We start from the raw sequence: 27,584 nt of genomic DNA, 5'->3' as shown, positions 1-27,584 counted from the left end.
CTTTGAGGAGACATGGGCAGCACTTGAGATCTGTAGCAGCCAGATGTTTCTCCCCATGTAGCAGTGCCCTGTGGCAGATGTGGATGGAGTGTACTGTGCTTCAGGGGAAGAGGGTGAGGAACACACGTAAAATGAAACTTCCTGCCCTATCCAACCAGCCATCTTTGCTCCATTTGATTTCCTTCTTATTGGAGGAAAGTACCCTGGATGCTACATCGCTCTGCAGAGGGGATTTAAGGACTTCCACTCAGGAGAGACTGCCTCTTCCATGTTTTTGTTCTGCAGCCCACATAGCTGCTTCTTCCTCCCTGTCCTGCCAGCCTGGGGCATTCCTAGGGGACCCGGCAGTACTGGGGGAAGGAGTAAGGAGGCTTCTGCCCCCTGGTTGCCTGTTCTGCTCCCTGGCTGTTGCTTTTTGGTGGGAACTGGAATGTTGTGGAGAGGGCAGGGGTTGAACACGAGCCTTGGTCATGCATTGCTGTCCTGGGAGCTTGTCCTCCTCTGGAGCATGGCACAGTCACTAGTGTAGCACAGATGTTTCTTCTTGTGGCTACCCTGCTCCCCATCTGCCTTCCTCAAGTCCCAGCTGGCTCCTGCATCATGCAGGTTTTTATTTGTGTTGCCCTCATCACATATAAAGGAGTCCCAGGTGCTGTTGTGATGGGTGGGGTTGCTGCAGCCCGCGGGCACCCTCGCCTCATAAAAGCAGCATTTGTATCAATGGAGCAGTGCTGGTGTGCCCATTGCACGAGTGGGGGTCACCATGGTGTGCCCCGTGGGTCTGTGCTGGTGGGTGCTCTCTGCAAGCACAAGGGATGAGAGGAAGAAGCAGAGCTGGAGGTGGAAGGACTCGCCCCATGTCAGAGACCCCAGTAGAAGATGCCTGTCCTTTCCTTCCTCAGACTGGGCTCAGCTGGGTGCTTCTGGTTTCGTGCAGGTACCGGGGAGTCTGTGCCAGGATCTGTCACCATTAAATAGCCTGGGGACCTTGATATGAAGCTGGTGGCCATGCCAGGCCGGCTCCTGCTCCCATGTGCCTGTCTGTGGAGCAGCCCCCTGCCCTCCTGGGGATGCTGGGGAGAGCTTCCAGCCTAGGGGGGACCCCTGGAGGAGGGGGACACACACAGTTGGGTGCCTCCTCTGCGGAGGAGGTTTGAGATCCCGAGGTGGCTGATGCCGAGGGATTCCTGGGCTTGTGTTGGGCGGGGACAGCTGACCCGGCAGCCGCGGCCTTTGTCCCGAGTGGGTCCGCGGGGGCAGCCGGGGGACCGGAGGGGGAGATGGAGCCTTCCCGGGGGGTGCGGGGCACGGCGCGGGGGCGGGGCCGCGGGGCGGGCGGGATCGGGCGGGACCAGCCGGGCCGGGCTGAACCGAGCGGGCTCACGACAGGGGAGCGGCGGTGGGGTCGGGCCGGGCCGAACCGAGGGCACTGTGTCCTGCAGGACCCGGGCCCAGCCCGAGCAGGTGAGTTGCGCTCGGCCCGGGCGGGAGTCGTCGAATTGGGCCCAGGCTGCCCTGCACCCTGTCTTGGAACGGGCCGGCCGGGGGCCACGGGCCACCCCGCCCCACTCCCTGGGCGCCTACGGGCTCTTCTTCCTCCCATCCAGAAGCGGAACCCCCGCCGCCCCGCCCGCAGCTTTCCGTGGTTCCGCTGTCCCCGGTCCTGCACCGGATCCCGTTGTTCTCGGTCCCGTCCGTAGCATCCCTCAGCTCCCCGTAGTCCTTCCCCGTCCTCCGACCCGCTGCGGGACCCGGTACCGGGACGCTCCGTTTCTGCTGCGTTTGAGCCGCGGGCTCCCGGCTCTGAAGCTGCCGCGTTCCCCCCTCCGGGGATGGAGATCGGGCTGAGCCCTCCCCAGCGACCGCTTTGGGCTCGGGGCTGCGACGGGGGGATGGGGAAGCTGCTCCTGAGGGGCTGGCGGGGGGAGCTGCGGGACATCCGTGACCCCCGCAGAGCCAGAGGTGCCCCCCGGACCTGTCCGTGGAGACAAATGTCTCTCGCACTGACGGAGAAGAGCTCTGGGCTTTCCGGAGTACTGCAAGAAAAAAGTGGATCCCAAGGGGGGAGAAAACAACAGAGTTTGTGCTTGGTGTGGAGTTCCAAGGCAGTTGCTCCGTGTCACCCTTCCCTGTGTCCATGCAAGTCGTTTGTCTGCTATGATGCTGCTTGCAGGCACTGTGCAGATGCTGGCTTGGGTTGGTTTGCTGAAGGAAAGCTGAACTTTCAGCCCAGAAAAGGTTTCTCTTCCCCTGCCCTTTCTTGGTGCACCCAGACTGGAGACACAGATCTGCCCCAGAGCAGCCCTGGGAGCAGGGTGCTGCTGCCTCAAGAAATGGGCAGCCCAGGATGGATTCTCCCACATCCATGGACCAATAGCTCCAGGGTCTCTTTCCCTGACAAGTTTGGCAGTTCCAGTGCAGACAGAACACCCAGGAGAGAGTATGCTTGAGCTACAGGCTCCAGCCTTCAGCTTCAACTCCAAGTGTGTCTTGGTTTTCTTTTTTTTTTTTAAAAAAAACCCCAAACATCCAGACAAGAGGGAAAACTGAGCTGGAGGCTATGTAAAGCCTGTATGCAAAGTATAGGTAAAGCTGTGGGGTAAACAAACAGTAAAAAACCATCACAGAGTAATGGAAGGATTTCTGTTACCATGCAAGGTCAGTGACAGCATGGCACAAATCTGCAAGGGGCCAAACAGAGGCCAGCAGTGTTCAAAGCAGAGATACCTGCATGTGGATGGGCATAAAAGGGGATAATTCCAATGCTCCTGTCCCAGAACAGGAAACATAAACTCAGGCTGGGTCGTAGCAGTGAGGTTGAGGGACACAGCAGGCTGCAAAGCTGGGATGGGATCATCATGGGATGGGCCCATCAGCACTGAGAGCTCCCTGGCACCTTGCAGGGACTTTGCTGGAGGGTCCTGACCTGGCCCATGCTCCTTCCACAGGTGGGAGTTGGAGCTGGCACTCAGGGTACCTGGCAGGTATTTTCTGGGCCTTTTCCCATTGATTGTCACTCCGTGAGGAGCAGGCACTGATGCTGTGGTTCCAGCAGCTCTGCTGGGCTGGTCCACCAGGCAACATCCTCTGCACCCAGCAAATCCCTCAGCAGCCTCCACTGCTGATGTTGCTGCCAATACACTGCTGCTATTTTCTCTTTAAATTATTAGCCCAAATTGTCAGATTTGCACCAAATTTTCAGATTTGGTGCTTTCTAGTGATTTTTCAGAGAATCCCAAAGCAGTGTTTAAGCTCACAAACTGAAACTGGGGGTTCTCTCCTAGCCAAAGCACCTTCCTACACCAGTTAACAAAGCTTTCAGCAGCATGTTTGGTACCTGCAGGCTGCACCCAAATGTCCCTGCACCTGAGGAGTGGCACAGGAGGTACCTGCAGAGTATGAGACATAAGTGAGAAAGCCCACTTAGGTCAGAAGCTGTAATTTTCCTGCCACCTCCCTGCTTCTTGCTGCATGGAGAAAGCTGCTACTGGCTCCCTTGTGAGCTGGTTTGCTGCTGCTACAGTTTTCTACAGGCAGTTTAAAACATCCTGGGCTGCAAAGAAAGCACTTCAGGGTCATTCCTACTGTTCAAATTAAGTCTTGCATAATCTTCTCCCATAAGGGCAGATTTTGCAGTGAAAACTTCATGTAAAAACAGCAGCTTGGGTTCACATGAAGGGAGTTTTCACTTGGAGCCCAGTTTCTGAGGCAACTTTAAACTTTGAGCATCGATGGCAAATGCTCTGGCTCCTGCCCCATCTGATTTTCCACGTGAGTGCTGGAAGCTGGGTGCATCCCCTGCTGCTGAACCTGATCCTGGTGCTGCTCTTCAGCCAGTGGTTGGCCAGCACTGTGCTCCTTCATGTCCCCAGTGTCCCCAGCTGAGGAGCACAAACTGGGTCAGCTCCACATTGCTGCACACCCACCAGTTGGAGCCACTGGAGTTACAGTGGGCTGGAAGTGGACTTGGATGTCCTGCAGGTATGAGTGGCATGACCTGTGTCTCCAGCAGCTTTCTGGAGCTGTTTTCAGGCAGCTCCTCAGGGCTGGGTTCTGCTGGGTTCCTCCCTGCCATCCATCACAGTGGATGTGGGTAGCAAGGCAGTGACAGTGACACTCTCACTGGTGGCCACGCAGGGAGCATTCTGCTGCCCTGCCAGCTGGGTGAGGGCACTGTGACCATGCTGGGGGACTTGCCAGGCACACAGTGTTGGCAGCATTGGCAGAGGCATGGCCTGCAGTTGTCCTTGTCACAGCAGATCCAGCCCTCCATCCTTCCCTGTGCAGCAGACCCTGTGTTTTTTGGCCAAAAATACATTCTGTGGCTAAACATGTTTGTAGCTTCAAAAACTGTATTGGGCAGATGCATAGAAGAAAAAAAAACATGTAAAGAGAGCTATCAGTGAGCAGTGCCAGCTGCAAGTGAGAGCCCAAAGGCAAAGGAGCAGAGCTGGGGCTGTGAGCCCAGGGTGAGGAGGGACCATTCCCACCCCTCACAACTCAGCCTTGACTCTGGCTCATCATGTGGCCTCGGACAAGTCACTTAACTTGCTTTTTGTATGTTTTAGCTGTATTTTTCCCCTCTGTTAGCAACAGCTGAATATTATTGCTTTGCAGGAATATGAGATATCTGTAGGGAGCTGGGACTGCCTTGGGGGCTCAGTCTCTTGTGCTCCATCGCTAAGGAAATGCTTGCATCGGGTGCAAATCTCTTTCTCTTTCCTTGGCCCTGTGGGAGCTGCTGAGTAATACCTTGTTCCCCAGAGAGAGACTTTACTGCATTCAGTGTCCATGGCATTAGCTGGCTGTGACGTGTGTGGAGCTCTGGAAACAGCTTGCTTGCCTTGAGAAACTTCTCATAACATCTTGTCGTACAAATGCTGCTTGTTCCTGGCAGGGGCAACTTGACTTTTCAAGACATGCAGCAGAGGTGGACAGCTTGTCAGCCAGCAAAAGTTCAACCTTCCAGAAGTTATCTGGTGTTAATTAGCCAGTGGTGGATTCGGTGGTGGTGGCAAGAGGAAGGTGAGGAGTGGAGAAGTGGGAGCAGGATGTTATGGGAGAGGAGCCCACGAGGCAAACTCATTTTGGGGTGCTATCCCTGAGGAAGACAGATGAACCCTGCCCCAGGATGTCAGGACTTGAGCTCATCTTCCTTCCCTACCCTGGGAGGGGACATGTTGTGCAGGATGTATCCTGGATGCTGTTGGAGCAGGGACTGTCTGCCCTGCATCCACATGGCACGGTTGTGCCCAGGGACAGGGTGCCCCACAGTGCTGTGGTGATGCTGAACTTCTGAGGAAGCACCTGGCTGCTGTTCTGAGTGAGCTGGGCCTGGTTACCTCCATCTCAAAGCATTGGTATTTAAATTGCTCCTTCCCTACTTATCTCCTGCAGCCTCCAGCTGATTAGCAGGGTTTAGTTCCTGTGAGATGGAGGAGCCCAATGCCCTTGCTGCCTCCATGATCATCATCATCATCATCATCATCATCATCATCATCATCATCATCTGTTTCTTGAAGTAGCTTTTTTTCTGAACCTGATTTAATCTGTTGCAGGGAAAAAAAAAAGTGAATTAATTTATCTGTGTATGCAGTTCAAAAACCTCTGAACCTCAGTCGTGTGTATTTTAAGGCAGAGCCTGGAAGTCAGTGTGTTTTCCTGGTGTGCCTGTTGGTGCAGCCAGGGTAGCAGAGCTGTGCTGTTGACTATCACAGCAGCTCCTGGGGAGATCTGGGTGGCAGAGATGATGATGGGTTGTTGAAATGAGCCCTCCTCAGTGCTGGTGAATCAAAGAGGATTCGTCACCTCCTGACTTCATCTCTTCAGTGTGTGTGTGGAGTTTGGTGCACAAGCTGCATAATGCAGGTCTGAAAATGTGTTTTTCCAGTGTTGAGAAAGCTTCAAAACACAGCAGGCTCTGTTAAACCTGTTGAAATAATTCTGCTCCAGCTGTTTGCAGGAAGAGGGCTTCGAAAGCAGGAGAGAGGGGTTGAAAATTCACTCCAGTTTTTAAAATATTTTGTTTGTTTGTTGTTGGTTGGTTTGTTTGTTTGATTGTTAATTTTAAGCTGCCTGGAAAGATTGATTGCTTAGCTGGTGCTTTGGACAAGCCAGCTGGAGCTGATGGGGCTGCTGAGATTAATTTTCCACTACTGGGAAATACAATGCCTGAGATGCTCTCACTGCATTTCAGCTCGATCTGCTGGATATTTACCACAGCCCTGCTTTGGCTGAGGAGTAGAAAATAGCCAAAAGGAAACATGTTCTGGGGACTTCTGATGCTTACAGGGACAGATCTGCAGAGATACTTGAGTGGATGGGGCAGGAGGAGGATTTTTCTGTCCTGTACATGAATGATCTTGTGGAGTGACATGGTCATGGTGGGGACTCTGGTGTCTGCCCACCTCAGATTTCAAAGACTGAAAATGTGAAATCCTGATTAAAGTTTTCCTAGGAACAGCATCAGAAAAGCAGGGTTTCACTGTCCCTCCAGGCTGTCCCTGTCCCCAGGGTTATGCCAGCACCACAGTGCTTGAGGATGCCATGAGGATGCCATGAGGATTTCATTCTTTCCATCATTCCCTGAAGGTTTATATATACAGCAGTCAACAAGAGGTGGGTCCCCATTAGCTGTCTTCTTCACCCAACTTTTCCCTTTGTTTCTGAGGGGTGTAGAGCTGGCTGGAGTATGGGGCTCAGGTCCACTGAGTTTTCTCCAAAATGGTGCTGAGGCAATTCTGTGATTTTGAGCCATTTCCTGATGGTTTTTCATGGGTAATATAGCAAATTTCTCCTCACATGGCTCCCAAAGTGCAAAGCTCAGCTAATACCCTCTAAACATCCCCTAAATGGGATTAGGGGTGCTTTGGGGGTTTTGATGCTGTTGCTGTTCAGTGTTTTTCATGGGTCTTAGGAGAGCTGATGGGATCCAAGTGGTGTCTCGTGGTTTGAGAAGAGGCAGATGGTTAAGAGGAAAATGACTCCTTAGGTGTGGTGAGAGCTCATGTGAAAGCTCAACAGAGGAGCATTGGCATTGCTCAGAAACAGCTGGCAGAGCACCAGGCATGGCTTCAGCAGCTTCTTGAACATCTGGAGCACTTGTGAGCAAGCACCCACAGCTCAGTGCCACTCCAGCCTGGTGTGTTCCTATGGGCAGAAGGCAGCAAATGCTTTGGGAGACCAAGGAAGGAATACAGGAGAGGGTGGAAAATGTGTTCTCCCTGAGAAGGAGCAGTGCTGAGAGTTCCTTGCTGAGGTATCAGTGTCTTGCAGACCCAGCACAGTGCTGTCACTGCCCTTTAGCATTTGAGGAGAGATGGCCCCAAAGCTCCATCACTGGGGAGTGATTCACCAGCAGAGCCTTTGCTCTAGCTCATGGAGAGCAGTCCTTGATGTAAAAACAATTTCTTGGCTTCTGGGAACACCACAGAGGGGTTGAGATTTGAGATTTGTCTTTGGAATCGTAGCTGGAAAGCCCAAAGATAAGAAGAGCAACTTTCACCTGCTGTGGGGCATGTTTGGGTGTGCAAGGAACTTGTCCCTCTGCCAGTGTAGCCCCCACCTCCCTCCCCATTCCCTCCCCACCTTTCATCCCTCTTCTCTGGGCTGAACCAAGGAGCAGGTTCTGGTATTCACTATGGGATGATGCCTCAAACATTTCAGCAGGAAGGTCACAGTTTTTCTTGACAGAGAGGGTGGGCTGGGGATGATTGAGCTCAGATGCTTGACAGCTCCCACACGCTCTGCTTCCTTTTAAACACCCACGTGCCTTGCTCTGGGTTTTCATTTGTGTAGCATCAACTAAATATCAGGGGGAAATGAGATTTATAAATGCTGGTGAAATCAGTGCCATATGACATCAGTTAGGAGGTCTTGTACAGTGAGTCTTCAGAACTTAAATTAAAAAATCACAGAAAATGAAGAAAGATGTCTCAAAGGGAGCAGAGATAATGCATGGGATGAGTTTGGTGACTGCCAAGTTGTTACAACTGGGTTTTTTCCTACTCTTTTCTGCACCTTTCCATATCCAAGGACTTTGTGTGCCTTGTCAGTCACCATCCATTTTTCAAGGCAAGCAAACTTGCTGACTGCTCTGGAGGGTGTGTTCTCACTGGTTCTTGTCTTGTTTCTCTTCCTTCCAAACACTCCACCCCATCAGCCAGGGGTACTGTGGCACTTCTTGGGCATGGGGCTTGGTATCAGGACAGTCAGCACAGAGACCTTCACAGATGATTGGGTTAAAATTGCTGGAAGCTTGGTGCTTTCCAAGAACAGTTAAGATACAGATATCCAGGAACAGTTGCCCCATTTGCCTCTCTCCAGGTGTCAGAAGCCCATTTTCCACTTGGTTTGCCTCCCCTGCATTTTCTGAAGTAACAAGAGTCACCAGTGATGTGGGATAAGGGGAAGGAGGGTTTGGGAGGAGCGTGAGCCTGGTGCCATAAAGGTCATGAGGAGGAATGGAGGGAGGAGGCTGGGGAGAGACGTGTGAGAGTCAGAGCAGTGAAGAGGAAGATTCTATAGCAGAGACACTTGGGACCAGGAGTAAAATCCAGGACACACACAGGAGGAGGGTTGCTGGGGCATTTCTTTGTTCTGTGGTTGTTCAGGGCTTGTAATGACCTGTAGGCACCTGCCAAGTGAGGATGCTTTTTCAGATTGCTTCCTGCTAGCACCCTCAAGCCATGTCCCTGTGTCTTGCAGTAGTAGCTAAGCCCTGTCCAGAGCTCTGGAGTCATGGATGTGGCATTAGTGTGTAGCATAGGACATATGTTTAAAGCCCAATTTAGGCACAGTGCCCTCTGATACAATGGGAACTGACTGAACAAGACTGAGCACCCTCTGCTTTTCCTGGGCTGCACCATTGTGTGTTGAAGGTGACACATCCTGATGCTATAAACCTCCAGAAAGTGTAAGTGAATTTTGTGATTTGACATCTTGAAGTCCTGAACTAAAGTCATTCAAATCCAACCTGAATAATACCCAGGAGACAGTGTTCAGGGCTGCATCAGCTCAGTGTCTCCTCTCTCTTTGCTCGGTCCTGGTCTCGCGTGCAGAGATTTGTCTCACTGTGCCATACCCTGTGTTTCAGCTGCTGTGCCATGATGTGTGAGGCAGGGCTGATTCCCCAGGAGCCCTCCGTCCCCATGCAGTACTACACGGAGTCATCAGACACCTTCTGCCCCCCGGAGCGCTGGCAGCGGCTGCGCACGGCAGTCAGAAAGCTGGAGTTCTGGGAGAGCTTCAGCACCGAGCTGATAGGCAGTGGCTTCTTCTCCAAGGTCTACAAGGTAAATTGATGTGGAGCCAGCCCACAGCTTCTGTGAGAGCAGCAGAGCTGCTGCTTAGGCCATGTAGATGGTGCCTCTCCTGAGGAACCTGTCCCCACGCTTGTTTCCTTGTCGTAATCCCCCACTGTGATCAGGTTTGTCACCTTCACTCTCCTCCCACATGAGGTGTGGTCTTGGTTGTTGGGACATGACACAGATGCAGCAGAAACACCTTGGGCCTGGCTCTACCTTTGCCAGCAGCTCCTTAGCTTGACCAACCCCATGATAAATATCAGAACTTTACATTTCTTCTGCATAAGGTGTTTCTGCCAGGGGGGTTCTCTTGAGACATCCTGGGTAAGATCCCTGGCTGGTGCAAGCACATGTGGCCAGTGGAATGGAGTCAGGCTGTGGCAGGATCTGGCCATGGAACTGCAGAAAACATCCAAGTTGGATGGATAAGTGCAAGTTGCTTTCTCAAGGCTCTGTGCTCCTCTAATGCACCTTGGCTTGGTGCTGTGATAAAGCCTTTTGGGTGAACAGCAGGTCCATGGACAGAGCACCAAAGCTGATTCCTGGGAAGAATTCCCTTGAGCTTCCAGGGAAATCTCCAGCCAAAGGTGTATGGCAGCTCTTTGCAGACTGGGGCAAGGCATGAAAAATACCTCTCCCCACCACAGCCTCCCTTGAGTAATTGCATTCCCCACCTACACAGGATGCTGCTGCCACTGCTTGCAGTTTCCTTCATCTAGCAGATTTTCATAGTAACAGCTTCTGTTTCCTTTTTGTGTGACATTTTCCTCCTGCCCTGTCAGTGAATGAAATTCCAGCAGTAGGCAGGCTGGAGATGTGGATTGTAAATGAAAAAAAAAGTAACTTCTTGAAGTAGAAAAAGAAATGTTAAAAAAGAAAAAAAGTTTGAAAGGAATGCTATGGGTCAAATAGTCAGAAGACAGCAGAGGAGGACTCAGGACAGGACAGTCCTTTGTGGGGACTTGACATTTGTCTGGGGACTTGAACACAACTGTGACTGCTCTGATGACTCCTGGTCCCCTTGGGTCAGCCAATGCTCTGTGGGCTTGTAGCCCTGAACAGCAGCACTCCTGCTGTGAAGCATCATTGGCCATGGACCTCTGAAGCTCTTTCTCAGCAGATTCTGTCTTCCAAAGCTCTCCCACAGCAAGGACACAGACACCCAAAATTGTCTCTGCCAGCCTGGGCTGGCTGCCTGCTGCTTTTGCCATTCTTTGTCCTAATTCTCAGGAGCTGTTACATGTGGGTTGGCTGAGGAAGGAGGATTCACTTCATTCTACTTGGCAACTCAGACTTCAGAGGCCTGGGCACAGCCTTTTGCTCTGTTATACTTTAATACTTCAGAGGCTTTAGAGTGGTTCTCACACCAATCCAGGACAAAACTGGGCACTTTGTGTGGTTCAGAGAGTTTGTGCAGAGCTAAGAAGTGTCCCTTGCCTGCAGTGCTGCCCAACCTTGATGCCCCCACACCATGTTTTTCATGCTAAAAACACCTACTTAGTCCCTTCAGTGCTGTAAGGTTGGGAAGGAATATTGTGTGCAAGGCACTGGAGGGGATTCAGCTCTGTGGTAACCCAGTGTGGGCTGAGGAACTTCTCCAGCTCAAGGAACACACAAATTTTTGGGAGAGAAATAGTGCTGGGACAGGAGGGACCCATTTGTCCCCAACCACCCAGGGCCAGCATCACTGGAAAGGAGCTTCTGTGGAAGGGGCAGTCCCTTGCAGTGATGTAAATGACCATGCAAAGTGCTGGGCAGCAGGGAAATGGGATTCAGACCTTTGGTTGGGAAGGGTCCAGAGGAGCTGGCAGACCCCTGGGAACTTAAGAGATGTCCCTCTTCAACCTTGGCTTCAGGTGACCCAGACTGCTGCTTGTAAGGTGATGGTGGTGAAGATCTACAAGAATGATGTGGACCAAGAGGTGATTGTGCGTGAGATCAGCCTGCTGCAGAAACTGTCCCACCCCAACATTGTCAGGTGGGGACATCCCCATCCTCCTGCCACCAGCACTGGGCACTGGCAGGGACTGGTGTCTCTGAGTCAGTTCTGCAGTGACGAATTGAGCTGAACCCTCATGGCTTCTTTTATTCTTTTTTTTTTGTGTGTGTGTGTTCTGCTTAGGTACCTCGGGATATGTGTGAAGGATGACAAGCTGTACCCTATTCTGGAGGTAAAGTGTGCTGCAGGCAGGTAATGACCCTGTGGTCCTTTGGCAGGGAGGATGGGCAGATACCCTGTAACACCCATTTATACCTCTGCAACTCCTGCACTCTCTGGACCAGCCAGATTGCCTCAGAGGGGCTTCTGGTCCTTGCTGCACCACAGCTGGGCTGTTTCAGGTTGGTGTGGTACCCCCAAAGGGCCAGAATGGGCCAGCTGGAGGAATGGGCTCCAGGAGGAGTTGGGGGTGTAGGGTGTGAATAGAAGGTAAAGAAGATGGAGAGTGGCAGGACCTCCAGGTGGCTCTGAATGGTGGTGAGCTCTAATGGAAGAGCCAGTGCTTGTACTGGGGAGGTCTCACCTCTGTTCCTACACTGTTGTTGACAGAAAGTGTTGCCTGAGCTTTTTGCTGACCTTTTTCCAGGCTTTTTGCCTCCATCCCACTGCCTGTGAGTAAGGACTATAGCTGGCAGAGCCCAGAGCCAGGCAGTGACTTGGTGTGCCAGGAGGGGTGTTTGCCCAGGGGCCCCTGTGTGTGGTGTCATTCCCAACCTCCATCCTGCAGGATGGGGTTCCTGAGCTGGTGAGGGAGGGCTTAGCCCCCAGGAAGCTCCAGGGGAGCCTGTGCCTGGCTGCACAACCACTCACTTCTTGTCTGTGTTCACAGTATGTGAATGGGGGTTGTCTGGAGGAGCTCCTGGCCAGCCAAGACATTGCTTTGACATGGAAGGACAAAGTGGACTTGGCTTCTGACATCACCAGAGGCATGATCTACCTGCACTCCAAAAACATCTACCACCGAGATCTCAATTCCAAGGTATGCAGCTGGGAAGGGGATGCAGCTCCTGGAATGCTGAAGAGGCTGTGCCTGGGGACCCTGCAGGGATCCCTTAGGGCTCTAACCAGGGCACCTCAGTCTTTGTGCTGCCCTTCTGCTCCCTGCTAATCCCTCACAGGCAAGGAAGGTTTCCTGATAAAGCCTGTCATTACATCTCATTCATCTCTTGCCAAGCAGGAGACCTAGACAGAGCTAAAAATACATTGCTCCTAGGGCTGCTGTTGTCAGGAAAGAAACAGGATGGAAATGTGTGCAGGGCTGCCCAGGTTTTTCTTTGCCAACAGTTGCAAGAGGAGCTCTGCCAGATTTAGAGATTTCCTTTCCTGCTCACAGCAAGGAGGAAGGTGATGCTAACAGCAGCTTGTGACAGATGCTGGGAGCCAGCAACATCTGAGGTGGTCCCTGTCTGTGTCTAGAGCACCAGCAGAGCTCAGGAGACTCCTCTCAGCCTGAAATCACTGGGATTAGGATAATTTTATAGGAATTCCTCCAGAAAGCCTTTGGCTAAATAGTGAGCAGGGCTGACACCTGCATTTCAGGGTCTCTGTCAGGATGTGGATCATCATTTCCATTGAAGAGCTGCTTCAAAGGACTTCTCCTGGCTTCAGATGTGATCAGCCCATCCCTAACCTTCCAAGGATGTAGATCTCTGGCAAAGGAGCCTGTGGCAGCGTGGTGGGGTGGGTGCTGCTCAGTCCAGGACCTTTCTGGGTGTCTGACACCCTGCCCATGGGCTCCTTTCAGAACTGCCTCATCCGGGTGACACCGCGGGGCCGGGAGGCTCTGGTGACTGATTTTGGACTGGCCAGGGAGGTGGTGGAGCTGCCTGTGAAGGATGTGGAGAGGAAACTTTCCCTGGTGGGCTCTGCTTTCTGGATGGCTCCTGAGATGCTGCGGGGAGAGCCCTATGACCGGAAGGTAAAGCTCTGCTTCCCAGCTCCTCTCTTCATCCTCAGAGCTCCTCAGGGGGTGTGGGGGGAGAGAGAGTGTCTCCTCTGCTTTCAGACATCTCCCAACAGGAGAAAAATTTTCCTTCTTCCCTGGGAAATGCTGTTCTGCTATCTGGACCTTTGCTCAGTAGTGCTGTGCTTAGCAACTTGGAAGTTCTTTGTGTGGTTGTGTTAAGTTAAAACTTTAAGGGAAAGTGCTTGGACAGACAGTGAAGCCTCTCTGAAGAAGATGCTGACAAGTAACAGCCCAATGAGCCTGTGTCAGGATCTGTGGAGAGTGGCAGAGTTGTGGCAGAAGCACCAGACACCATGAACACAGGGCCAGGCTTCCCACAGATGATGCTGGACTCCAAGTGGGGCTGTGCTGTGTCTGGGTGGGTTCAGAAGCCCAGAAGTTTAGAGGTTGAGTGTCTCCATTTCCAATGGGCTTTTTTGCTGGGCTTTTTATGCTTAACTAACAGCAGGACCTTGTCATTGGTGTTCCCCTTTCTCATGCTTTGCTCTCCCCCCCTCTCCTGCAGGTGGATGTGTTTTCCTTTGGCATTGTTCTCTGTGAAATCCTGGGCAGGATCCCAGCTGACCCTGAAGTGCTTCCTAGGACTCAGGTAATGATTTCTGTAGCCAAATCTAATGGTGTTTTCTCCATGGTACCAGATTGTGGCTTCTCTCTGGACCAGACAGACCTGTACACACGTGTGTGGTATTTCAGAGGTATTTCCATGAGAAAATCTGATCTAAACATTTTCAGTGCAGAAGTTCAGTGCATCCATAGTTTCAAACCTCAGGCTAGATCAACAATTTGAGATTAAGAACTTCTCTTTAAAGACCTTAATTCCAAATATTTCATTTTGCTTTGACATTTCAGCTTCTCCATTGAAGTGGCAGCTTGAACACAACTTGTGATCATTTCAACTTTCAACATTTATTTTCAAATATGTTGCAGTTTGTGTGAAAACAGGGGCTTCCCTTTTTAGGGAAGGCCTGTTTTGTTTCAACATTTGCAACATCTCCCTCCCACAGATTGGAAAATGAAAATTTACCCTGAACAGGGATGAAAATCATCAGGAAAACAGGAAATTGCTGCTTTCCAAGGAGCAATGCAGAGAATCTGCAGTGACATGAGATTATTCCATGTTTCTGTGAGACTGAACAGTGCTCCATCTGTGTTCACAAGATGCAGAATTGCCTCTCAGAGACTCTGAAGTCTGGAGGGACAAAGCTGTACTCACAAGACAGCTGTCTGGACACCTTCAGCTCTCAATTGCTGTTGGGAGAACAAATTTTCTGCAGTTCCTGGCCTGGCTGCTGCTCAGCACTGCTCCTGGTTCCTCTCCTGGTTTCTGCTTTTGTGGCTCTTGTTGCCTTGGTCTGAGCTGTTCCAGGAGGACAAATATTGCCCCAGAGGCAGAGCACAGAGCAGGTAGAGAAGCAATGGAGGCTTCCAGCTCGGATGAGGATTTGTGCAGTCCTGCCAGGGCTGATGTTGCCTCAGGAGCTTTGCTGGGGCATCAGGGAAATAGCTGTGATGGAGACCCAACAGCTTAAACCCATGAGTATTTTGGGCTTTAATCCCTTGAGAGAAATGAAGAGCTTCTAAAGGACTTTATAGCTGAAACTTTATCTATCTACCTTCTCCATTCTTTGCAGGATTATGGCTTGGATGTTGCTGCCTTCCAAGGGATGATCAGTGAATGCCCCAAACGAGTCATGGACCTCACTGCTAGCTGCTGTCGGGTGAGATCCTTCATAGTTTTTGGGGCTTTTTTCGTTGGATTTTTATTTTATTTGTATCACACTTGTCTGACAGAGTCCAAAATTGTCTTGAACCCTGGAGAGCTTGACCCTGCTGCTCTCAGTGCCAGCACATGGGGCTGTTCCTTTGTGTCAGCCCCAGAGTGACAAGCAGGCTGGTGATGATGCTCAGGCTCTCCTTGAGCCAGGCTGTGGGCAGAGGCATCCAGCTGGTCCTCTCTGGATGTCACCGGCCTTGCTGTCACCAGCCTTGGCCTCACAGATGTCACCAGAGCATCATTCTCCAACCTTTCTTTAGCATAAAAGGCAATGGTGAAAGCTTGGGCACCTCCCCATGCTGCCCAAAGCCCCAAGAGGCAAAGAAGAGAGAAAGGGAGGATTGAAGTTAATCTCTGAAAGGAAGAGAGAAGGAAAGGCAGTAATCAGGCAGAGAGCAGAGATGCTGGGTGATCATAATGCACCTAAGTGCTCAGAGCTGAAGGTGGCAAAGGGAAATAAATCCTTGCATGAGCTGAGGACGTGTGGGTAACTTGCCTGAATCTTTGGAGTGATTCCCATCAGCAGCTGGCTCAGATTTCTGTGTGTTCAGATCTTGTATCTGTCATGGGTGGCTTCCTATTCCACTGGGATGGTGCAGGCTTCTGCCAGGCCTGTTCTGGGGCTTTTCTCTGTCCTTGTGCCATGTGCTGGTCTGGGGGGTTTCTGAAGCTGCTCTGTGGGGTCAGGCACAGAGGGAAGAACAGGATGGTGGAGGGGGAGGTGGGATGAGTGTCCCAGGCACCCCCTTTGGGTACACCCTGATGGCACTGTGGGTCACAGCCCCCTGAGGATGAGCTACACCAGGGAGACAAGATAGTGAGATCCTGAGTGTCATGGAGAAGCTCAGGGAATGTCCCATCTCCTTCCTGACACCTGCTTGCAGCCATTCCCTGCACAGTGCTGGCCCCTGCACCTTTGGGTGGGTTTTGGGGTGAGCCATTTCCACACTCTGTCCTACTCAAGGCATTTCAGGTTGTTTTTCAGCATCTCACTGCCCCCACACCTCGTCTGCAGCAGCCCAGGTCACCAGGTGGTGGGTGACACCAGAAAACTTCACCAGGAGGCATCTGACCCAGAGCAGTGCTGGTGATGGGTGGAGGTTGTGACCCAGCCTTGGCGGATGCAGCAGAACTTCACCCATCTCCTGCCCAGGGTGTCCTCTTCAGCTTTCTCTTCTTGTTCCAGGTGGAAGCATTTAAGAGGCCATCTTTCTCTGAAATCCTGGATGAGCTGGAGGATGTTGCAGAGAACCTGGAGCCTAAGAGGGACAATCAGCTTTCAGGCTGAGCTGCCTGCCTCCTCTGAGGCTCAGCAGAGAATTATCCAAACTGTAAATTAAGTGTCTGGGGGTCAGGAATGAGAAAGGAAAGTGGGGAAGGTAACGGATGCACTGGTGTTTGTTTGATCATAGTCTCTGTCTCTAGTTTCTTGGATGGAAACCATGGTTAAAAATGGAGAAGGGACTTTACCAAGGATTTATTTTTCCTAGCTCAGGCTTTTAACAGATGTAATTTGGACACTGAGCAGCACTTGTCTGTTTGCTTGTTAAAAGCAAAAGATCCTAGAGGGAGCTGAATTCCCTTGAGGATGCTTTCCAAATCCTGGACAGAAAGATCAACCTCTCCTGCTTCCCACTGCCTCCTCCCCCACCCAGGGCCTTCCCCTTCTCCATCCCCGTGACCTTGGGCAATCCCTCTTGAGGTCTGTGCAGTGTGAAGGAGAGGGGCTTGGGGGTGCTTGGTGAGACTTGGGGTTGCCTTACAATTCAAGGCCTTACAGCAGCCTTGCAGGACCAGGGATGCTCAGGGAGATGCTCTTGGCATTGGCCACAAATTGCACCAGGCATGGGGGCACCTGGCAAGGTTTGGAAAGCCAATTGAAGTCACCCCCAGGGTGCCAACCTATGGAGCTGGGGTGATGGGCAGGTTGTGCCTTTTTGAAAGGCAAACTACCTGACTAATATCTCCCCTCAGAAAAACTCTGTCAGACACATGTCCCAGCATCACAGCAGGCTGGATTTCTCCTCACCACTCTCAGCTGGGGCTCAAAGATGGAAGGTTTGCCCCCCCCTCCTGCTGCAGACATGGCAATGAGCTTGTGAGGCCAAAACAAGGCAGGGCTGGGGCCAGCATTTAGCATCTCACCCATTTCTCTGCCTGGCCAAGCCCCCATCACCTTCTTGTCCATGTGGGACGCCCTCAGAGGGCTCAGACAGCCAGGAAAGGACTTTGGATACCACTATGGGCTAGGGGAGAGAGCTGGGCTTTGGACCCAAACCAGAGGTGGAAAATATAATGTCTGGAAATGGTGTGGCACTACAATTAAGAGAAAGGGACAGGCAGTTGAGAGTCTGCCCCTAAATCAGCTGATTGCTGGGCCATTAGTTTGAATGATGTGTTCTGCTGGGACAAAAATGCCTGTGGGTGTAAATGGGTGTAATGTCTGTGCAGTGCTGGAGCTCTGTAGTAGTGGCTCTGTTATCTTAGACTGTAAGCTCTTGGAACAGTGATCATTATGTGTCCACCAAACAGTATTTGTACATTATTTAGCCCAGTGAGCCTTCAAGCTACAGCTGGTAGCTCCAGCTGGAGCCTCAGCTCAAGCTCTTGGAGATAGATTTAGTGTCCTCTATAGCCCAACCTTGCTGTGCCATGGGGACAGCACATGGGAGTGTCAGAGATTTGGTGGGAGAGATGCAATGGAGGAGCCTGGTGTAATTCCACCAGGGATCATAAAGAATTGGGAGCTTGCATGAAACACACTGAATGGCACCAGGGTAACAAGATCTGCTTCATCTTCAAGGGGCACCCCAGAGGTGCCACTGTCCTTTTGTGGGATCCTGAGTTACTTGCACAAGAAAACTTCTGCTCAGCATGAAACTCCCCAGCAAATGCCTCCATCCCAACTGGATAATGCAGGGGAGGGGGAGCAAAGCCTTGAGAAGCAGAATATTAAAAATTGGGGAAGATTTTTGACCTGGAGGAGCGAGACTGGCCACTTTTTGACCTGTACCAGTTTGCAGACTTTAGAGCAGTGAAATGGACTGAAATAGCAGTGTGCACAGCAGTGACTTGTATGTACTCAGTGGGAGCCAGGCACCAGCAGCATCACAGCAAAGTGTGGGGTGAAAATCACAGGGTGTGAATGGGGCAGGAGCTGGTTGCAGCTTCCCAAGCTCCCCTATTCCACAGAGGAATAGACTTGAGAGTGAGAAATCCCAACACCCAAAGAGTTAAGGGTACAAAGCCTTTTCCAAAGGCCATACCTGGGTTGCTCCCTGGTTAGAGTCAGTTCTTTCCCAAAGCCTTTCCTCAGCTTTCCCTCTGCTGCCTTCTCTCTGCCCTCCTCTGTGGGACATCCCAACCTCTCATGTCCTGCAGAGCAAGAACTGAGACTGGGACACAGTGGAAAAGGCATGTGGAGTTGTGTGCACTTTGGTGAGGCTGTGAAAGGAAGATTTTCTGGTTTTTATTTATCTGCTCAGGGGTAAGAAGCCTGCTCAAGGATTAAGCAGATCCAGGCAGGGGGTATTTTCTGCATTAGCTAGCAAGGTCTTAGCTGTGGTGGATCAAAACTGTGTTTTGGGGCCTGCCATGAGCCCCATCCTCTCTCATGGGATGGATCTCAGGTGACCAAATGACATCAGGTGCTTGCTAGAAGTTCCTTTGATGCCTGCTGCAGAAACAGGTGGGACTGAGGCCATCTGCAGGCATCATGGAGACTAGAAAAGCCAAAGCTGGGAGTCTGCGGAGAACAGAGGTGGTCTGGGAATATCTTGGGTGAATGTCATGGACCAAGATTTTTATCTTCATTGATGAGAGCTGGATGGAGAGGTGAGCATGAGAAACTTGCTGATATGTCCCCCAGGTCATATCCAGGCTCCCCCATGGCAGTCTGACCCTAAGTCCAGGTCATTGGTTGAATTTCATGTCTTGGAGTCCTGGCACTGGACTGAAGCAGCTGCATTGGTGGTCTGGAGGGGTCTGTGCATTGCAGGGGTTTTTTTCTTTCCTGGGACTGCCCAGGAGCTGCCTCCTCTGCCTCTTCCCTCTGTTGGCTGCTTGCTTGGTGGGTGCTAATGGTGTGGATGTGGCCATGCTGTGCCCCAAGGGCTGTGAATTCTTACATTGTCCATGGTGTATTTGTTTTTCTAAATGCTGTTTGGGAATAAAAAGTCTAATGGTTCTTTTCCACATCAGCTCTGTCTGCTGTTTCATCATCCTGGGTCTGCTGAGTGGTGGGGAGATGGCTACACATCAAGAGGCCATCAGAGATTACAGAAGTTAATCAGATAATTACAGTAGTTACTATTTAGGGTAACAATGTCTGAGAGCTTTATCTGAGATGCAGGTAGCCTCACCATCACTTGGTCTTTAAATCAAGGTAAAGCATTTCTCAAAAAAATATGCTGAGGTTTGCTCAGCCCCTGTGGGAAGCAGTCCAGGATGAGAATCAGGGGCTTACAGGAGCTCAAACCAGCCCAGCACTCCTCAGGTCTCTGAAAATCTGCTCTAGGCTGAAGGCACAGCCTATCACACCCTTTCTGCTCCAGTTTTTCCCCACAAACACCATTATGGTTTGTGTCTTCTCTTGACTGTCGAGTGTCCCTTGTTGCTGCTGGTCGGATGCTCTCTTGCCCCATTAAACTGGCCTGAACTTCATTTCTGTTCTCTTGTGGGAGTAATGGTATTCTTTGCCTGTCTTCCAGTTTATTCCATCAGCATAACTGCTGTGCACACCCAGCCAGTACATCCCATTTAGGTTGGAGAAGTGGCAGTCGTTGTACCACCAGGCTCCCTTGTACTCTGCAGCACAGTTAAAGGAGCTCATGTCATTGTCCTGGTCTGTTGTTGAAAATGGCATGTCCTTGTGGTATGATAAGGAGTCTCCTGGAGAGAGCAGACAGTCACACAATGAACAGAGAGCACAAGAGGGCTCCTGATGGGTCTAAGCACCCTGGGGAGCATTCTTAAGAATCTGGATGCATGGCAGATGCTTAAGAGATTCTTAAATCCTGCTCTGCTCTTGGGTGCCCAGGTTTCCTCCTTGGTCCTGGAGGAAAGAGTAGCATTAGCTCTGCCAAGGCTGCATGGCAGCCTCATGGAAAACTCATGGAAAACTTCTCCCTGCCTGGGAATCAAATAGCCAGGTTCTCCTCACCCTTCCACAGGTGCCTCCTCTCTTGCCCTGCTCAGATTCTCTGCAGAAATACCAAGGTCTGGGCTGCCCAAATTGCAGAATACAAAGAGACATAAATCCAGAGCATTGCTAGTGATGGGTTCACTCAAACCTGAGTGAAGGGGATTGAATATGGCAGAGGACTTTGCTTTTTAAAGTAAAACAAATATCAGGCTGTTACAGGATGCAGTGCTGCAGGCATTGAACAGACCCAGTCCTGGGAATGCCAAACCTGGGCAAATATTTCTTTCCAATACCACTAAAAGCAGAACTTGGCCTGCCTGCTGCAAAGCTGCAGGGAAGGTTACAGTAGATAAAGGGTTTCTCAGGACCAGGCTCCACATTTGCTGCTAAACCATGTAGCTGGGTTTGTAGGTGGTGCTCTGAGGCACTCCTGAGAGTGACACTGTCCCTGTCCTTCCCTGTACCCAAAGGTCACTCAGCACCCAGGGCATCATGACCAGGTTTTAGGAATGAACCCAAAATGTAGGTGGTAAGAGGAGTTTCCATGATAAAGGGCTGCACTATAAATGCCACACAAGCTCTAGAAAACTTTTCCAGGAGGCTGCTGCTGACTTACCAGCGTTCCCACCAAGGAAGTCCCCTAGAACCAGTTTGTATTTCTCAGACTCTCCTAAAACTCTGAATGAAGCATACTTTGCAAAGTAGTAGTTGTTTTCAAAGTCTCTCATGTCAATGCGGAGTTCACAGGGTCCTGGAAGAGAAAATGACAAGGTGAAATGGAGAGGAGACAAGGACAAGGAGAAAATGGGGAGGTGATGTGGGGGTGACAGTGAGCAAGCAGCTGGAGATCTGGGGGGCGGGGGGATTTAGGGAGCCCTGAGCTACTTTGAGAGGAACTCCCACTACTTGAGAGGTTATGACATATATTTGAAATTCCTGTTGCTTTCCTGTGATGCTCCTTTCCTGACCTGATATTGGGTGTCATGGGCACTGAACTCTGCATGCCCAGGAGTCCTCTGCACAACTCTGGCTCCAAGACTGCATGGGAACAAGGTGCCTGCCAGCACAACCAGTCCCAGCAGGAAGGTTTGTTGGACTGTTTGTTGGACTGTCTTGAGGGTAGCTCATGCAGCCAGCTTATCCTCTTCCCTAGGTTTCCTTTTTTCTATGTGCAATTCCCTCTGTGTGAAGGGCTGGTTAGGGATAACTGCTGGGACCTCAGACAGGTGCCAAAGGTTCAGAGCCCCTCACTGACCCAGTGTGGGACAGGGGTTGAATCCTCAGGACCCCAGGACAGAGCCAGACCTTACCCAGTGAGGAGAGGAGGTGGATATTTTCATTCCCCAACCAGAACTCTGTCAGCTGGTTCCCAAAGCCTCTCTTGTATGAGTCCCAGTCTCGCAAAAAGTTCACTGACCCATCCCAGCGCCTCTGGAAAACCTGAGGAAAGGGGAGAGAACCTCAGCCCCCCACAAGCTCCTGGGCAGCAAAGCCCCCAGGGATTCCCCCAGCATCAGGACACTCCTGTGGGATCCAGGAGACTGGACACATCTCCAGAGGAGGCCACAAAGATGATCCAGGTGCTGGAGCAGCTCTAGAGGCTGAGAGAGTTGGGGGTGTTCAGGCTGGAGAGGAGAAGGGAGCAATGGGGAGACCTTAGAGCACCTTCCAGGGCCTGAAAGGGCTCCAGGAAAGCTGGCGAGGGACTTGGGACAAGGGCTGGGAGGGATGGGATGAGGGGAGATGGCTTCAAGCTGAAAGAAGGGAGATTCAGATGAGATCTTAGGAAGAAATTCTTTGCTATGAGGGTGCTGAGCCCCTGGCCCAGGGTGCCCAGAGAAGCTGTGGCTGCCCCATCCCTGGCAGTGTTGAAGGTTAGATGGGGCTTGGAGCACCCTAGGCTGGTGGGAGGTGTCCCTGAGCATGGCAGGGGTGGCACTTTATGATCTTTAAGGTCCCTTCCAACCCAAACTAGTCTGGGATTCTACGGTTGCGATTTTCTGTGATTTATATGCTCATTTACACAGGGAATAGGTCTGTGGTGCTCAGGCTGCTCCTGGAGATGTCTCCAGGGAGAATCCCCTGTATCCACAGGGATTCACTCAGGTATCCTGGTGCCATCCTTTGCCCCTTCATAAAGTCACTGTAGGGACACAGAAGCCTCCCCCTCCTCACCCCACTCACAATCCATCCTCCTCCATCTGTGTCCATGTCACAAAAGATGGTGGTGGCATTGCAGCTGTGGGGGTAGATGGTGTACCAGCCACTCAGGAGCTTCCCTTTGCCCAGCAGCTCTTGGCAATTCTTGGCTTCTGTGCAAATCAGAGAAAGAAATGGAGTGGGAAGAGTTAGAGCCTGCTGGCTGCATCCAAGGAGCTCATCAGCCTGGTGTGAGCCCCAGCTGGAAGGATTCAGCAAACCCCACTCCAGCCTCTGAGTCAAATATTTTCATATGCTCAAGATGCACAGAAGGGTAGAGGAGCACCTGGGGCAGGAGGGGTCAGGACACCACAGACTTTGAGGTGTTAAAGCAGCTTAAGCCTCTGCACATGGCTGCAGCCCTATGGCATCCACATGTAGCCAGAGCAGTTTGCAGCTCATGGAGTTGTTTGTGGTTTTTTTTTTTTTTAATGACTAAATTCACACATGAACTCTGTGTCTGCTGAACCTGCTTGTTAGTTTCTAGTGGTTTCATCTTGGGAACCAGGACAATAATACTCTCAAAAACCAAGGCAGAGCTCCACCAGGACTGGTGGCTCAGAGGATGTGACTTCCCTGGCCTGGCTGGATTGCAGAGTAGACACAGGAGCTGCCTGTGGCTGTGAGATGTAAATTGTATTTCCCTGCTCCATCCTTCCTTGTCACTCTGAATTAATTTTTATTGCTGCCCTATCCTGACTTCCGGAGCAGGGTGTCCATCACCACAGGCTCTGTGCAGCCAACTGTGGGGTGAAGAACCTAGGATGAAACTCACCCCACGTGTCTGGAAGTCCAGGGTCTCCTTTTGTTCCTGTTGGACAAAAACCAGCATTGATTGATTCACCTTCCACATCCTGCCCTTCCCTCTTCCAGCCCCTGGCATCATTTGCATTCCAAGACAAATCCTGCTGCTTTGGCAGAGCACTGCAAGGTTAGGGGGGCACAGAGAAACCAGAGGCACAGAGAAATCAGAGGGACAGAGAAACCAGTGTTCTGCCCTGGATCCTCCCAGGCCCACCAAAAGAGACCCAGCAGCCCATCAAGGAGCCACCTGCATAGCTGGAGAAGGGCACAGAGGGACAGAGGGAGGTGGGGACCCAACTTCTGGAATAATAGTGGCACCTCACACACAGGGACCAGCTCTGTAGGTCTGGCAGGGACATGTTGAGGGATATGTTACACAGGAGCTGCCCTGAACAGGTCTGGGAGAGGGGCTGCTCATACCCCTGGCTAGGGCTGAGCATGCAGAGGGGCACAGCTGCCACCAAACAGCCCAATAGGGACATGGATGGGGACTCTTATCCCCCCATAGCTGCTCAGGACTGGTGTGTAGCTCTAGAACAGCCCAGGGTAGAAGTTTAACTAAACAATCTCACACCATAAATTCAGTGTGATTTACCTTTTGGTCCTGGGGAGCCAGGTTCTCCTGCTGGTCCTGCAAGAGAGAGAGGAAAATGCTCATCACAGAGGGGTCAGTCTGGATAAGAGACTCTGGGTCCTCAGGTGGCTGCTCCAGCTCCTCCGTGTGAACCCAAATGCACAGGGGAGCTGCCAAAGCTGTGCAAAGCCACTTTAGTGACTGTCCCAGCTCCCAGTGTCCCACCTCTGTGTTGTCCCTCTGGTCCTGCCAGCCAAGCCCTGCCTGCTCCCCTGACCAGCAGCATCTCCTGGGAAGAGCAAGACACAGGAAAGCAAGAACTGCTCCAGCTCCTGCACAGCTCTATCTCAGTGGCTTTTTGAGGGGCCTTCTTGTTCTCAGTCAGGCACCAGTGAGATTTAGGGCAACAGCTGCTTTTTCTGTCTCCTGCTGGGGTTTCAGCTGAAATCCTGCTTTTGGCTGCATATTCAGCATGCAAAGGGAAAGGTGTTCTTTTCCCAGCCAGTCAGTGCATGGCTGCTCAGTTCCTGGCTGCCACCTCCTGCTGGGAACTGCTTTCTTTAGGAGAGATACTTTCCACTGTCTGCAGCACACGGATGCTGCTGAAGACCTTAAGAACATCTTGGGTGGAGGGAAAGCTTATTTCTTGGTAGATGTCTTCTTCTTTTCAGGGTCTCACCCCATCACAAAGGATCCCCATTCTCTCCTTGCTTCACCAGGGAACAAAGGCTGGTTTGATCCCACCCTCTGGTCCAGAGGTTGCAATGGAATCACTGTCTGAGCCCAGGCTGGGGCTCCTGGAAGGACTCAGATCCATGTCCCTGCTCCCCAGATCTCCATGGTGGGGTGGGGGGCAGGTTTGACAAGGTGGGAGGTTGGGGGAGGTCTGATTTGGGAGTGGAACTTTAACGAGAAGAGTAGTGTCTGCCCCTGTGATGTGTTCCTGCTCAAGGACACTGTTTCTGGTGCTCACCCCATGCAACACCCACACCCCAATTCCTGCTTTTCCTGCCAAACTCTTGGGATGGTTCCTCGACCAGCTCTGCAGACCCCGTCTGCTCTGCATGCCCTGAGCCTGAATAAATGTATGGCTAAAGAAATGTATGGCTTAGAGCTGAATGTTATACATTACCTTTTGTGCCAGGTGGTCCTGCTTTCCCAGGAAATCCCTGGGCTCCCATTTCTCCTGGAAGGAAAGACTAAGTTTGTATCTGCACAGCATGAACTGACCCAATGGGAGATGATACAGACCTTGGGCAGCTGGCCAGAAACCAGGGAGCTGGGTTTTGTTATGTTCAGTCCTACAATATCTCTTACTTCTTTTCTTCAGTTTAAGCTACAGTACACTGGTATGGGCAGTGTAAGGCCTAATTAGCAGGTCACATTAATTTCTATGAGCTTTGTACATCTTGGAGCCAACCCATGGATTTTTCTGTGGTAGATCTGCTCTCCCTGCTAATGTGATTCACCATCTCTATGAGCTGGCTACAAAAACCCCTGGAGGACCCATTTCCCTTGCTTCCTGGGGCTGGGATGCCAGCGCAGTTCCCAAACAATTTCCTATAGACATGCAGGAGCATCAACCCCCCTTCCACCCAGCCTCTTCAACAAAGACTCAGAAAATAAAGAAATGTTTTTACTGCAGTAGAAACAAGTTGGTTATGACCCTTCACAGCCCAGGAATGTGGCTGGGCTGTGAAAGGCAGGGCAAAAATGACTCAATATGTACCAGCAGGTCTCTACATGGGTGTTATCCAGTACCCACAGAGCTGATGCCATCAGCACAGCTCCAGCCTCACCTTCCTTCTCTGAGCCCTGACCCACAAAGCCATCGTGTCCCTCAATGCTCATCACTGGGTTTGGGGCCTCACCTTTTGTTCCTGGAAGCCCTGGTTCTCCTTTTGGGCCAGAGGCACCTGGGATCCCTGGGCATCCTTGGAGAACAGCGAGGCGGTCAGCATCACCCAGTCCCAGGAGCCTGACCTCTGGGGAAATGAAGACTTTGTGGAGATTAACTGGCTTGGAGAGGAAACCAAACCCTCTGGAGTTCAGGAATAGCGTGAGGAAAAGCCACAAGGGTTGCAGTTTGGAGTGTTGTAAGGATTAACAGGATCTCTTGTATCAGAGGAGTGAGACACCGAATCTCTTTGGCTGCAGGGAGTTCAGAGGCAGAGGAGTCTGTGATTTGTGTCATTACATGCAGGACAAATACACTGCAGCTTAATACAACAAAAGCTGAGGGGTGCCTGGGGGTATTGGCAGCAGTGAAAATGTCATTGACTGCTTCACGGACAGCAAAGGTTCCACCCAGTTTCTTGTCACTGGGCACCAGCCCTGTTTGTCCTGACCCCAGCTCCCAGGGCACCTGCCCCCCAAAAAGCCCCTGCCTGGCCCTTACATTGCTCCACAGCCTTCAGCAACTGGGCCAAAGCATCATGAACCAAACCCTGAAATAGGAGGGAAAACCTTGGACAGCTGGTTGCTGGAGATCTGTCATGGTTTAATGATGGGCTGGCAATTAACAGAATGCCAGATGTTCTCTATTAGTGCCCCTCCCCTCCCTGATAAAGGAAGGAGAGAGAAGGAGGGAGTGAGACTGATGGGGGGGGAACTAAGCTACACGGCTTTAAGGAAACAGTAAGGATAAAAAGGAAAAATAATTTAATATAGACAAATTTATGGGAAAATGATACCATGTTCCTCCCCACTCCCTCCCCAGTTATGCTCTCATCACCACCAAGGCTGTAGAGCAGCCCTCGAAAAGTCCAGGCTGGAATCCTGGAATCAGCAGCAGTTGGGAGCTGGAGGCAGGAACATGGATCAGGACCACAGAGAGACGAATGGATGGAACCCTCCCAGGACGCCAAAATCAGCAGAAACAGGTAAAATCGGGCAAAGGGAAAGGCAAAGGGGTTTGACCCTCGTTATCCTTCAAATTTATACCAAGTATGATGCATATGGGATGGAATACTCTGTTTGGTCTATTTTGGTTGTTTATTTTGGCTGCTTACCCCAAAAGGAGGTTGCAGGTGTGAGCCCTTCACTCCCTTTCTCTTTCCAATGTTCCTCAGAACAGAGCAGTGACCTTGGCTCTGCAGACCATTCACTAGCCACAACTATAACCACTGAGTGTTATCAGTCCCAGAAGCAGACACTGACTGATAAATTCGCTGTTAATTTCAGCAAGTACAGCTACTTACAAGAAAATAAACTGAAAGTAAACTACAAGGCAGAAAATTAGCTCTACCCTGGCCCAAACTAGGACAAGATCCTAGCACTCGGGGGGAGGATGCTACCTACACCTTTAGGTTGGAGCCAGCAGGTTTGTAAAGGGGATGCTGAGGCTTCATTCTCCCCCTCCTCCCACCTGCCTCTGAATTTAAAAAAGCTGGAATTACAAAAATGAAGGAAAAAAAATCATATCACCCCCCAGGCTCCTCTGCTGGGGGGAGATGGACTAAGTTGTCCCAGCAGGAGGGGTTTAGGGGGGTTGTAGGGTTTGTGCTTTCCTACCTGGGCAGGTGTCCTGGGCATCACATCTTGATGCTGTCAGGCTGAGCAAAGCCAAGAGAGCTGTGGCCACTGTCCCCATAGCTCCTGTGGTCACAACTCCCCTTGGCCACCTCCAAGTGCTGTAGGGGGCCCTGACCTCTCCAAGCCTTTTATATCCACAGAAAGCCCCAGCTCCACCCCTGCCTTTGCCCACTGCCTGCTCTCAGCTCTGGGGCTCTGGTTAGGTCTCTGGCTGCTTCCCAGAAAAGCCACACTCCACAAGTCTGGCAGGAAAATTCCTGCCCAGCCTGCCAGACCACCCCATCCT

The 27,584-nt window shown here is 51.4% G+C and overlaps 2 protein-coding genes across 2 annotated transcripts; one reads left to right on the top strand and one right to left on the bottom strand.

The window, feature by feature from the left end:
• The first annotated feature begins 1,412 nt into the window (after positions 1–1,412).
• Positions 1,413–16,332, top strand: LOC103526480 (dual specificity testis-specific protein kinase 2-like). The gene is made up of 9 exons (XM_030461501.1): positions 1,413–1,464; positions 9,095–9,293; positions 11,162–11,283; positions 11,428–11,476; positions 12,134–12,283; positions 13,049–13,222; positions 13,776–13,859; positions 14,902–14,988; positions 16,231–16,332. Exons 2-9 carry the CDS (start codon positions 9,105–9,107, stop codon positions 16,330–16,332), a joined length of 957 nt encoding a protein of 318 aa, XP_030317361.1. The 5' UTR covers positions 1,413–1,464; positions 9,095–9,104.
• Positions 16,333–19,686: 3,354 nt separating this feature from the next.
• On the bottom strand, positions 19,687–27,356 carry LOC103526479 (ficolin-2). The gene is made up of 9 exons (XM_030461500.1): positions 27,278–27,356; positions 25,636–25,749; positions 24,897–24,950; positions 23,786–23,821; positions 23,162–23,197; positions 22,372–22,499; positions 21,498–21,627; positions 20,804–20,938; positions 19,687–19,934 (listed from the first exon to the last, which is right to left on the bottom strand). Exons 1-9 carry the CDS (start codon positions 27,354–27,356, stop codon positions 19,687–19,689), a joined length of 960 nt encoding a protein of 319 aa, XP_030317360.1.
• Positions 27,357–27,584: the final 228 nt, after the last annotated feature.

The sequence above is a fragment of the Calypte anna genome, chromosome 17 (assembly GCF_003957555.1).
Source record: "Calypte anna isolate BGI_N300 chromosome 17, bCalAnn1_v1.p, whole genome shotgun sequence".
In the NCBI taxonomy this organism is placed as follows: domain Eukaryota; kingdom Metazoa; phylum Chordata; class Aves; order Apodiformes; family Trochilidae; genus Calypte; species Calypte anna.
The sequence above is the reverse complement of the archived record's forward strand: the minus strand, read 5'-3'. Positions and strand labels throughout refer to the sequence as shown.